General features: G+C 35.1%; 1 protein-coding gene across 3 annotated transcripts; it reads right to left on the minus strand.

The window, feature by feature from the left end:
• Positions 1-1,893: 1,893 nt before the first annotated feature.
• On the minus strand, positions 1,894-10,549 carry LOC109012486 (cysteine--tRNA ligase 2, cytoplasmic-like). 3 transcript variants are annotated; one of them, XM_018994157.2, is made up of 10 exons: positions 10,249-10,549; positions 9,721-9,986; positions 8,613-8,676; positions 5,274-5,435; positions 4,143-4,313; positions 3,784-4,065; positions 3,570-3,695; positions 2,872-3,105; positions 2,628-2,744; positions 1,894-2,537 (listed from the first exon to the last, which is right to left on the minus strand). In XM_018994157.2, the coding sequence occupies exons 2-10, from the start codon at positions 9,888-9,890 to the stop codon at positions 2,277-2,279; spliced, it is 1,587 nt and encodes a 528-aa protein (XP_018849702.1). In that variant the 5' UTR covers positions 9,891-9,986; positions 10,249-10,549; the 3' UTR covers positions 1,894-2,276. The 3 variants fall into 3 exon arrangements, with proteins under 3 accessions (XP_018849702.1, XP_018849703.1, XP_035542347.1); XM_018994158.2 differs by having other exon boundaries at positions 10,253-10,530; XM_035686454.1 differs by having other exon boundaries at positions 9,721-10,095; positions 10,249-10,530.
• Positions 10,550-13,669: the final 3,120 nt, after the last annotated feature.

Raw genomic sequence — 13,669 nt, forward strand, 5'->3', positions numbered from 1 at the left:
AAACTGAAAAATCGGATCGGACTGGATCAAACCGGATCGGTTTTACCAGTTTGAACCGGTCCAGTCCGGAACCGGTTTTTAAAATGTAAAAACCGGCCGGTTCCGGTTTTGGGATTTTTTGGACCGGACCGGTTGATTAAAAAAAATAAAAAATAATATTTTTATATTTAAATTTTATATAAAATATTTTTTATATATAAAATATTAATATATATAAGTTTTATATATAATATATAATTATAAATTTTTATGTGAAATTTTATATATAACATATATATAATTCATATATGAAATAATTTCTTATTATAATTTATAAATTATTACATAAAATGTTAATACTATATCACTAAAAGTTTATAATTAATACTAATATATAACTTATAACTATACCAATAGTCTAATATTAATACTATTATATAGTCTAATATATTAATAAAAGTATAAAACAGTTTTTTAAAAATCAATTTTTTTTTATAAATAAATTTTTAATGACAAATTGTGAAATTTACATTTTAAAAAAATCAGAAAATCGGATCGGACCGAACCGGAAACCGATAAAATCGAAAGTATCGGTTTAGGAGGGTAACCGGTGCGTAATCAATTTTGAAAAATATAAAACCAGTACATACCGATTCGGTCCTAAATTTTATTCAAAATCGAATCGGACCAGACTGATTACACCCCTATATATATATATATATATATATATATATGTTCAAATGAATCAGTGTGTATATATATACACATATATTCCTTCATAACCACTACTAGCTCTTCGATTCCTTGTGAAGCTAGCTAGGTAGCTACCATCCATGATCATCTTAATTTCAGGGTAAAATATATGTTTTGTGGCGGCGTGTTACAGTACGTACAGCCACCGACAATATATATGCATGATCATGAAGTTAATTAAAGCCTAGCTAGTACGTGCATGCATGATCGAGTGGTTGTCTGGAGTACTACTGTTATCTTATTAATTATTTGCTGTATGTTTTCCCTGCCGTAACCGCAAAGATCGATGATTAATTTGTACGTTGTCTGATTTTTATTTTGGGATTTTGAAGCACTCAATGCATATGTAGATTTGAAGAAATTACAACCTTAAATCCTACGTACGTATCTTTAATTTGAGCTATCACGAGGGTGACAGAAGAAATAAAGGTCGATCTAAGTATGCACAAAATATTCGGTCGTCCGGACTTTGTATTTTCATTTGCATGCATATATACATGATGCCTCTCTTGACCTCTTCAAAATTGGAGTTTTTTAAAAGCTTCGGAAGTTTCCATTTCTAAAAATTCTGCAGAAGTCAAGCTAGAGAGGTATTTTTACATTTTCTGAAAGTTAAAAAGAATAATTTTAACTCCACGTGTAACTCTTTGAGTTATTCTATACATTAATCACTATTTACTTTCACACTCCCACACACACACACATATATATATATTTTTTGAGATGTTTTTTATAAGATGTAGAGTAATAAATAGTGACTGATAAGAAGAATTTTTCTAACTCTTTTTTAAAAAATAGGATGTGTTTCCTCGTGATATGTTTGTTTGGCCATGGCCCCTCGACCCTATTCCTCCCTTCCTCATCCCTGGCTGTACGTGCGTAACAGATATATGACTTTCTTTAAATACACGATTAATTTTTGTTGATTTTTCAAACCCAAAAAATAAATAGGGTTTTGTTTTGTTTATAAATTAGTTAGTGGATGGATGATGATTGAGAAAATGATCCAACATTTTTGCATGCATGGTACGTACGTAGGATTATTCAACGTTTCCCATTAATTTCCTCAACATCCAACAATCTTATCATTATTAATTAACACCCTAATATGATTTATATATTAAGACTGCATGCAACATGATCTCTCTAAACCTGACTGCATGCCGTTGTTAATCACGCTAGCTGTATTTCCTTAATAAGCTGTGTTTTAAGTATGAAACGGGTCATAATAAGAGCACAATATTGCTTTAACACACATGGATCATGGTCACAACCTAATGGGGATGTAGTAACTTATGATAGCCGCCCCCAAATGTTACAACATTAATCAATAGATTCAAAAATTACAACCATGATCCAGAAAATAATTTAAACCATATCACTCGTCAGTCAAGCATGCGATGGTCGGGGTAGGAACAAGGCTTTCCACCATCTCGTCTGAACAGGTGGTCCACTTTGTTCTTGTTCAATAGGTGATACATCTGCAATTGTTTGCATGGATGCGAGTTCGTTCTTATGCAAACAATGCTGATAGCGGTTCTCTGTTAAACTGGCAATGCCTCGTGCTCCTGTTCAACTGGTGGTGCTGGCTGCTCTAGTTCAACAGGAACACATGGTCTCCAAATAGTTTCCTTGCCCACATCCATCAGCGCAATGCCCTTCACAGTTAAATCAGCCCTGATCTGGTCACTCTTTGAGAAATCCTTGTTTTTCCTTGCTAGGGCTCTTTCTTCAATCAGATGCAGCACATCATTTTCCTCCAACCCTGCTCTCTTCAGAGCCTTGTCTTTTAATTGCTGCAAAACCTATAAGATGGAAAGCAACTTCTATGTTATATAATACTTCAATAAATCATGCATCTTTAAATTTATTACACGAGCCAGGAATTAAATCACCTCCACGAAAGTGCAAGAGGATAGCAACCCCAGAATATTAAGAACTTCTTTGACTTCTTTCTCCACCTCAACAAGAGATTGAATCATCGATAATTGTTGTTGTTTCTGCTGCTTCTTCTGGAAAATATTAACAAGATCATATCACATTTCACACAGGGAAAAGAACAAATAGAAATAAAGACAGATAACAAAGAGAGAAAGAGAGCACATCATAGGCCTGTTGGAGCTGGTTTCTAACATGTACCTTGAGCATGGTCAAAGAACTGTTTATGAACTTCAAGGCTTCTTGAAAAGCACCGGTCAATATCTGTGCAGTGTTCAAGTCATCTGACATTTTAGTCTTGAACTCACTGTGCAGCTTACTGATGCACTCTTGAGCAACAGGAGAGACACGGACAGTTTTTCCTTTTTGTTCTGAGCCTTCCTTGAGGCTTCCTTCTTGCGATGGGGATAAAGCATCTCTACAATCTTCCAAAGTCTAACAATCACAAGATAAGGTATCAATTTTTCTGAAGGTAAATAGGACCTTAGGACCCTTTCAAGAGTGTTTTTACAGTTTATCTGCCTTTTGTGACAATAAATTCAATTAATAATTAATAAAATCAAACAAGAGGAGATGATATTGCAGCATATCAACCCAGAAAAACATGGAATCAAACTCTACTTATCAGGAAGAAAAACAAGGATAACACTGCCATAACAGCAGTTTTCTATCAACTCTACAAGGGGTTGCATCCATTCAAAATCCGGTTCAGTAAGAAATCCAAGCTACAAACGACACGCACGTATTCACATGCAAGCACATACATGAAACCTTGAATGGATGAAAAATTCAAGATAATCCAACTCCCATAAGCGCATGAACATTGATTTGCTAAGGACTGAGATAGTAGAATTCCCAATAATAACTAAAAAGTGAGGAATCTAAGACAAGTTTTAAACCTGATATATGTAATAAACAGCATCTGATGAACTTTCCAGCTGTAAGACTGTGTAATTGAGAGGAGATCTATAGTGTGCGCTTATCAAGAAATGTCTCAGAGCCAGCGGATGATACAATCGAGTAATCTACAAGAAGATACCATATTATTTTAAATGCAAATACTCGTACAAGACAAGTTCTTAAAGCATTGACAAATGTGTAGCCCCACTTTACCTCACGAATTGTAAAAAAGTTACCCAATGACTTTGACATTTTCTCATTGTTATTAGTGACATGCCCATTATGCATCCAGTAACTCACGCGGCTCTCTTGGCAAGCGGCACAGCTCTGTGCAATCTCATTTTCATGATGTGGGAAGATTAGATCAATTCCACCACCATGAATATCAAATTGGAAGGACAGGTATTGAGCACTCATGGCACTGCATTCTATGTGCCAACCTGGTCTTCCAGGACCCCATGGGCTGTCCCAACTTGGCTCACCGGGCTTTGCAGCCTGTAATTATTAGAGGATATCAGATACTGAATGATATTAAGAAGACTTAAACTTGTCATTTGCAAAGGTCTTTACACCTTCCACAATGCAAAGTCAGCTGGATTACGCTTCCTTGAGTCAACAGCAACTCGTTCACCAGCCCTGTTGTTTTCCAATTTCTGCCCAGATAACTGGCCATAATTTAGGGATTTGTCAACAGCAAAGAACACATCTCCATCAACTGTGTATGCACAGTCATTGTTGATAATCTACAAAATACGCAAGCCATATATTACAAAACAAATAAAGAATTCCTCATAGTGAAGGAGCCATTATCCCAAGTAGAAGGCAATTTCCCTTTTATCAACATCAAAGAACACATCCCATCAAGGCCAAAATAAATTAGCTTAAATCCAGGAAGTCATAATCCCTAGTGTGAAAGCCAGATGGAACTGGATGCCTGTGCCATGACCACATATGGCTCAAGAAGGAGAGGGGCAAAGAATGCATCAGAAATAAGTTACAATGTGTATATTTCTGCTACAATGGGAATTCAAAGTCCCATATTTAATCCTTGGTCAAATATTGTAACAAGCTGCTTAAGCAAGTCAGGCCCAACTCAATATTTGAGATAGGAAAGTAATATCAATGATAAAATTAGAAATAAAAAAAAAAATAGAAAATCACATACACTGTAATACGATGAACATTATAAATTACTACTCAATTAGGAACTCCGGTTTCATGCTCGTTTTGTATCATCATATACGAGTTTCATGATGTTTTAGGTAATTCAAGATTAGAAATTAGGAACTCCGCATGCCCATTGTGTATCATCATATACGAGGTTCATGATGTTTAAAGAAATTCATGAAGAATACCGGTTTCATGATTTTTAAAGAAATTAGATCTTCGCACATTACATCTGAAAAACAAATTACCCTAATATTACCATATAAATATACTGCACTACACATTTTTTCTAAGTAGATATACTTACTGCACATTAACATGGACACAGTTCATTTTGACAAACACTGAGTGCATGCCAACAGAAAATATATATAACTAAAACTATAAACAAAAGGCACACCACTCTGTTATGTACTTTCAACAGAAAATCCCCACTTTGCAGTAATTTCCTGCCTTTGTGCATATGCATGTCTGTTAGAGAGATCAGAATTTATCAACATCATCAGATAAAGTGAGCACTATAGTAGGAATACAACCTGCGTTATCATATCCTTTATCTGTTCCATATGATCAGAAACGCGTGGCTCATGGGTAGGAGGGAGGCAGAGAAGATCAGCCATGTCGACAACATATTCTTGGCAAAAACGGTTACTCAAACTTAATGGATCCTCCCCAAGCTCATTCGCTCTACGAATTATCTGCATAAAAATGTAAAAATGTTAGCAGTGTCTAGATACGCATTTAAAACCCAAGGAATGAAGAGTTAACTGAGGTATCACAGGTTCCAACATAAAAATCTTCTTTATTAGTTTTATGGTTCATTCGAACATAAATCTTCAAGTGAGCTTTTAAGCAAATTGAGGCAATGAAAATAATACAAGGCCTTCATATCAGACCAATAGTTTAGTCAACAGTGGCATTCTGGAACTAAACTCCAGTGCTAAACTTGCAATTTAGAAGAATGATTAAAGCAAACTGTAGGTTTACAGGAGAAACAGAGTGCATCCAGGAAGAATCATTAAGAAAGATTCTTAAATTGATATATGTCTTCATAGCTGGAGAACAAAGCATAGTTGCAGAGTTTTTCTATTTAGGTGAGGATTTCCCATTAGACTAAAACCCAACCAGATTGTAGAATCCTATAAACCCAACCCTCTGCCAGACACATTTTCAGCAGCTTCCATGACTGTTTTTTATTTAAGCATAGCTATTTGAAGTCCACTTAATCCATCTTGCACATGTTGTGGGAAGCTTTTCAATTAGATTGTTTTTACAGGTCGTCTCAGTTTACCTTCAACATAGGTATCTTACTTGTTGCCAAACTAAAAAGCATATGGATCTTATCCTGTAACTCCCCAACGGAAGGCCAAAACTACATGACCTATACCTCAACAAAACTAGTTAATGATACAATTAGAGTCTCATTGGAACCATTATAAATAGTAAGAACCAATGTTTTGAATACCGTACCGGATGCTGTACCGGTCAAGGCACTGGAACGAAATATTTCGATACCGGGATAGCGTTTCGAAATAACATTTCGGAATACTCGATATATAAATAAATTATATATAAAAATTATATTCCAAAATAATAGTCTATATATAAATCAATTATCTATAAATACATATATATATATAAATTATAAATAGTCTAATCTGAATTGTGGGTTAAAAAATAAACTTGTAGTTTGAAAAAACGAAAAAAAAAAAAAATACTGGCCGAAATTCAGGCCGGTACAGGCCGAAATTGAGGTCGGTACGTCCGGTATTTTGGCCAGTACGAAATAGATATAGTACCCTTGTACCGGCCGGTACGGTATGAAAGAACTTATCTTTCCTAAATATAGTAGAATCTCATACACCAACTACCCTTACACATCAGGGGTATCACAATCCCCCCCTCTTAAATTCTTGACGTCCTGGTCGAGCCTGTCCGTCGTAGGTGGTCTAACTCAAATCCCACATTTCTAGTTGGGATAGGCTCTGATACCATTTGTAACGCCCCAATGGAAGGCCCAAACCATATTATCTATACTCTGAAAGGACTAGTCAATGATACAATTGGAGCCCCATTGGAACCATTATAAAGTGTTTCTCCTTCCCAAGCAATATGGGACCCCATACACCACCTACCCTTACACATAATATGGGGTATCACATATCCTTTCATTTTTACTTTTGTATTTTTTGAAGGTAATCATAAGAACTTCTGGATTCAAATTTCAGTCCAAAAAGTAACTGTTAAAAAATTGATTTTGATATTATGTAGAATCCTAATCTCTATGATTTGGTTCTTTTAATTGGTTAATTTTTTTTATCGGTCTCTATGGTTTGGAGTTAGATGAATGAGAAATGAAGAGTATATGAAAAGACCACCTCTCTCAAGGAAACTGTTTTATTTTCACACAATTTTTTCAAAGAAAAAACCTTATTGATAATAAAAAAAGAACTCCTAGCTGGGGGCCTGTGCACTCCTGGAATTAGTCGAGACGTTGTTCCTGGACACCCGATGCCAATAAAAAAAAAAATATGTTATCTAGGTCTATACACCGAAAAAGAAAACATCATTGGGCAGACATCCAAAAGAAAAGGGCTCTGAAGATCTCTGATAACTAAAAATAGAAAGGCATGATTGGGCAGACATTCCAAAAGAAAAGGGTTCTAAAGAAAAAAAATCCTTGATCGATGCCCCCCCTAAGGTCATTTTCATGCAATTTCTTTGCACTGCAATAAAAAGAAAAAAATCAACTCCACCATGGTATAACATCCAAATTATCCAATGAAATTTGTGGACAAAGCCCAGCAAATAGGATGGATCATGAGGCATGGGTGTCGACCAACAACTAAGCATTAGCGAATGACTCGAAACGGTTCCAGAACGGGTGCTGATTGCCATGGAACCAGGAATTTTCAAGATCACAGAATCACAAGCAACCTACAAGAGGCTGCCAATCAGAGGCTATGAACAAGAAGCCAGATGTAAAGGATGATCTTGGTGGGATCGGCGGATGGACTAAGTTGAACAGCTGTGTTTGAAGGCTTGAGCTAGATCCTGAAAATAACTTCCTATTTACCTCAGAAGGGTTTTTTTTTTTTTTTTATAAGTGCCTCAGAAGGGGTTATTTACCATTAATCAGGAAACATTGTTTCTTGGCTAACTATCCATGTAGCATCACATTGTGGAAAACGTAAAGAAAAAATATTTGAGAGAAGAGGATCTTTGTTTAAAAAAATTGACATAAGGAGAAGATTCTTTAAGATTCATTTTTGTTAATTTGCCTCTCAGACCTATGGGTAAGGCACTAGGATACCCTTTTCCGAACATTTGAGACGAGTTTTAAAAAAGTTAACCATTCTAACAACCAGTATTTCTAATGGCAAGAATAGAATACTGCAAGCTCTGAGAATACAGGGGTTTCTACTTCTCAGGCACAAGGAAAGCACGAGATTTGAAAATCCTCTGTAAGTTCTAACTCTACTATTTAAAGATTGATTCTCAGCATATATTGGCTGGGGCAGTGGTCCTTCTAAGAAGGGGTTCTTCCATAGCAATAAAGTATTACACTGAAAGGGAAACATACATTGTGTCTATCATTATTTCCTCCTAAACAACAGAGTTTTGATGGCTTTTGAAGAAGATTTTAAGAAATAACAGTTAGGTAGCCAAGCAGATGGATGCATCCCAATCAAATCAATTATTATTCCCACATTTTAGAGAGTAAAGTGACTGCTCTTATCAAAATTGAATTTCCATTATCCACAATGGATGGTTGGAATTTCTGTTTTCATCTTATATCTTATATGGCTTCAAACATGTCTTGATACGGCATTTCAAATAAAAAATTCTTCAATCCAAAAGTTGATTATTCTCACCTTGTCATCAACATCGGTGAAATTCCGCACATAAGTAACTTGATAGCCCAAGTGTTGAAGATATCTGCAGGGTTCAATTCCAAGTAAAACCATGACTACCATCCACATATTAATTATCATTGCTTTATACCTAATTCATGTACGAAAATGAAGGGCACAGTAGCCACATTGTAAAATAAGGCAAAAGCACGAGCTAAAGAATGGGATGAATTGTGCAGTGAGTTGAGATGAGTTGAGTTGGATTTAGGTGAGTTGAATAAAAGATTGTTAGAATATTATTTTTTAATATTATTATTGTTTTAGGATTTGAAAAAGTTGAATTGTTTATTATATTTTGTGTGGGAATTTGAGAAACTTGTAATGATGAGATGAGTTGAGTTGAAGTGAATTTCCAATCCAAACTGAGGCTTAAGGTTAACGTCAATTTCAGCTTCAAATTAGCACATATTGGCCAAGGAATTTCAGCTTCGAATTAAGGTCCACTGAAGTTCCTTTTTTTAAGGCCGACGATGGGTTAACCAAGTCAGAGCAAACAAAGAGGGAAAAAAGAGCAAATGAAATTCATCTATACAGTGGCCCTAGGTCACATGCATGAGCACAAATTCCCAATCAAAAGACTAAATCTTTCGAAGTGATTATTAAATGGATGGGCAGAACCTGTACATTGTACCATTTTACTCAAGATGTGGAAAGGAAGAGGTTTCTTTTTTGGGGCAAGGAAATTATCTTTTAAGCTTTTGCAGCCAAAGATCCATCAATGATAATTTCTCAAATGGTATATGGAGGAACCTGAAGGACAAATGAGAAGTGTGTTTTTACAATATCAGAGGAAAGCCTTGCTGCTTTACAGTCCAGCAAAGCTTTGTTTGCTGTGTAATAGGATTATAAATTGCTAACTCCAATCCGTTTCTCTGTTTATAAATCTTTTAAAGAAAAACTTCAAAAAAAATAAATTTTTACTTTTGGCAATAAATTGCTTGAAGTTGTCAGATCAGTAGCAAAATTAGCAACGACAAATATCCATGTTGGCAATTATATTCTAGTTCTTATCCTATTAGCTATCAGATAAGTGGGCAATCAGGTAGAATCGAAACTGAAGGAGAATAACCTGAAGAGGACGTCGAAATTGACAGCAGCGCGAGCGTGGCCTAGGTGGCTGAGATCGTAGGCGGTGACACCGCAGACGTACATGCCAACACTCCCTGGCTTGTGCGGCTTGAAGATCTCCTTCTGCTGAGTCAACGAATTGTACACTCGAAATTCCTCCTCCTTCGCCATTCCTCCCACACACAGCTCGCTTTCCTTCTCCCTCTCCCTCTCTCCGTCCCTCTGCGTCTGCAGCTTAACGATGCAACACAACCTAAACCTAAAAGCCTACAGATTTCACCGTAGATGAAACGCCAATGGTAACAATCGTTATACCAAAGGTTTAGAACAGCGAAAGCAGCTCGAAAGCACCCTAATCCTCTATTTTCATGAAACCCTAACAGAAAAGAAATCTCACAAACATGCTAAAATCGATATAGTCATTGTATAAGTATTTTGATTGTATAAAATCAGACTGATAAATACAAGAATTCACGAAATACAAACTAAAAAGGATCAGTAATACAGAGAGAGAGAGAGAGAGAGTCACTTGCTAGGAGAGACGGCGACAGCGAAATAGCGGCACAGCGTGGGAAGGGGCGCCGGCAGTCCACAGCATGAGGGGGAGAGAGAGAGAGAGAGAGAGAGAGAGATTAGGGATGGGGAAACAAAATAAAAAGGAAAGTGCTACGCAGTCCACGTAGGACCAGGTATGTACTAGGGGCTGTTGACGGCGTGAGAGAGGGGCTGAGCGTGAGAGACGGGTGCGGGGACTCAGGGACTCGAGAGGCAGAGCAGAGATGGTCAAGCGGGGAGGGGGGGTTAAACGACGCGGTCTGGCCTTAGGGACTAAAATTTAAGACTATATTCATAATATATATAATATATAGTATAGTATATAGTATACTATAGTATATATTATAATACTAACTATATATTATACTATTATAGTGATACTATCATAATAATACTATATACCATACTGATACTAATACTATATATAGTTATATATATTTTGTTATAGTGATTTAAGCTATTAAAAAAAGTATAGTGATTTATATCTAATATTATAGTATAGTATTAGTTATAGTGATTTAGGTTAAACTATTAGTTTATATTAACTATTAGTTTATATCAACTATAGTATAGTATTGTTAACTATAGTTTATATTAAACTATTATTATTAGTATATATATTAGTATTAGTTATAAACTATATATTTAATATTAGTATTAGTTATAGTGATTTAGTATAACTATGTTAGTATAAATATAACTATAGTCTATATTAGATTATTAGTATTAGTTAGACTATATAATAATATTAATATTATACTATTAGTATAGCTATATAATATAAGTATAACTACAGTCTATATATTGTCATACTAATATAACAATTAACAAACTCACTATATTAGTATTTGTTATTTAGTATTAGTATTTGTTAATTGTTATAGTGAGTTTAATTTATTATAACTATATTATTGATAGTATTATAGTGATAGTATTAGTATAGTAATTTAGTATTAGTAATTAGTTAATACTATATCATTATTTTATATGTGATTATTTAGTATAGTGATTATTTAGCTATATATAATATATCAGTATAATTAGTTATATATTAGTATAGCTATAAATAAAATGTTATTAATAATTTAAATATATATTTTATGTTTAAAGCATATGATAAATTAAATTTTCATATTTAAGGTTAAACTTTTATTTTATAAATTATAATAACATTATCTTATATATAATTATATTAATAACATATGATCAGACAAATTATAAATGTTTATATTTAAAATTAACATTTTATGTTATAATTTATAAATTATAATATGAGATTATTTCATATATAATTATATATTATATATAAAACTTATATATAAAAAATATTTTGTATAATATTAACTTTGTATAACCGGTCCGGTCCGGACCCGTCCAATATTTCAATTTCTCTATTCAAATCTACACCCCTACGTAGGACTCATTGCCGTCCAAATATGGGAATAGACTAAAAGACTCCGATTTTTATCATGAAATTGACTAAAATATCTTACTTTTAAATAAAGAACAAGTCAGAAATCTGAACTCATTTTGTTTTCCCCTCCCTCTGTGGCAACTGCGTGCATTTGGGTCCTCCACTGCCATTCACAAAACTTTGGTTGTTTTTCTTTATTTTCCAGCAATTAAATTTTGTGTGAACTGCCGTGCATATTTAATTTTGTTTTTCTTTATCTGTAAACTACCGTGCATCTAGGCCACCTATTCTTACTACAACCATGAATCTACACTTACGATAAATCCAAGAAAAGTAGTTAAATACGTGACTTGCAGTCTAGTCTAGTCCAGGTGAAAAAACCTTACTACAACCATGAGACCACAAGAGAAAGAAGTCCAGTGCAGAGCTAGAAATTATATCTACATCTAAATATTAAACTTTATCACACATGTATGGTTCACCATCTAGAAGGATACAAGCCCTATGGAAAATTCTCAGTTCACACGAGCTTGAACCCAGATTCTTGAATATTTAAAAAGATGTCATGCATCCAAAGAGAAGCACGAAGGACTTAGGAGTTTCATAAGGGATTCAGGATTTTCAGAGGATTGTTCGTGTGTTTGAAGTGCTCTAGGGGCTGTGAGTGAAGTGCATCATCAATGGAAATCATGGACCAGGCCGTGAGCCTTGTTGAGAGATGTTGGGTTTATTCTTAGTAGAAAATAAGCCCGTTTGGAGTAGAGAGTTATGGCCTTGAGGCCCTTTATGTTTTAAGTATTACGTCATTTTCTATATTAAAGCTTGTTGTTTTAATTGTAATCTTCTAGAAGGAATCTAGTCTGCTACGTCTGCTGTGTCATACCTATTTGGGTGGAACGTCCGCACCTGGAAAGTTATGCAAAATCATATGAGAAGTTTATTATTCCTTCTCTGTGTTCTCTCTCTCTATTTCTTCTCTATTCTTTTCATGGATGTTCTCACCCTCTAAGTGAGCAAAATTATCAATTACAGGCCATCATTTTATAAATAAAACCAATATATCGAGTTCTATAGTGTTACAGTTGGTATCAGAGAGTGATCCCAAGTGTTATCACTCTATTCAGCTTCACCATGGTAGAAGGAACCCACCTCAACCAGCTTCAAGATGGCCTCACATCCTTGAAGAAATCCACCGATTTACAGCTGAAAAATCTGGAAACAGAAATGTTAGCTTTGAAAAGGCAATCTGATTCGATCATGCAACAGTTAACTACAATCATTGTGGAATTACAGAAACGTAATAATGACTAGCAAAGGGAGGGAAGTACCTCGGAGAATCAACAATACAACTCTCACCATCGTGACCATAAGCAGAAGCTACAACCCAGACAGGTAAGGATTGATTTTCCTTACTTTCATGGGGATGACCCTAGTGGTTGGTTGTACAAAACTAATCACTATTTTACTTTATACAATACAATGCCTCAACACAAGCTAAGGTTGGCCTCTTTCCACATGGAAGGGCTAGCCCTTGTTTGGTTCCAAGATTTAGAAGAATCTGGGACTGTCCAAGACTGGGAAGGGTTTACCAAGACATTGTTGGTGAGATTTGGACCATTTTCCTATTATGATCCAATGGATTCTCTTACGAGACTCAAGCAAATTAGTTTGATGGAAGATTATAAAACTAGTTTTGAAGGGTTGTCTAATAGACTAAAAAGGTTGTATGAGGACTATAAACTGAGTTGTTTTCTCAAAGGATTGAGGGATGAAATAAGGCTGCCGGTGCGTATGTTTGGGCCTAAGAACTTGTTGACAGCTTACAATTTAGCAAAGATTCAGGAAGAGCATGTTGGGTTGGCTAGAAAGGATGTTAGAGGACTCAACTATAACCATGACCTTGGGATTTTGAAAACCCCACAACTCCCTACCTCCAGCCTACACAATAACCAAAAAGCCCCACACATCCCTAGTTCCAGCT

This window comes from Juglans regia, chromosome 16, assembly GCF_001411555.2.
Source record: "Juglans regia cultivar Chandler chromosome 16, Walnut 2.0, whole genome shotgun sequence".
NCBI classification, from domain to species: Eukaryota; Viridiplantae; Streptophyta; class Magnoliopsida; order Fagales; family Juglandaceae; genus Juglans; species Juglans regia.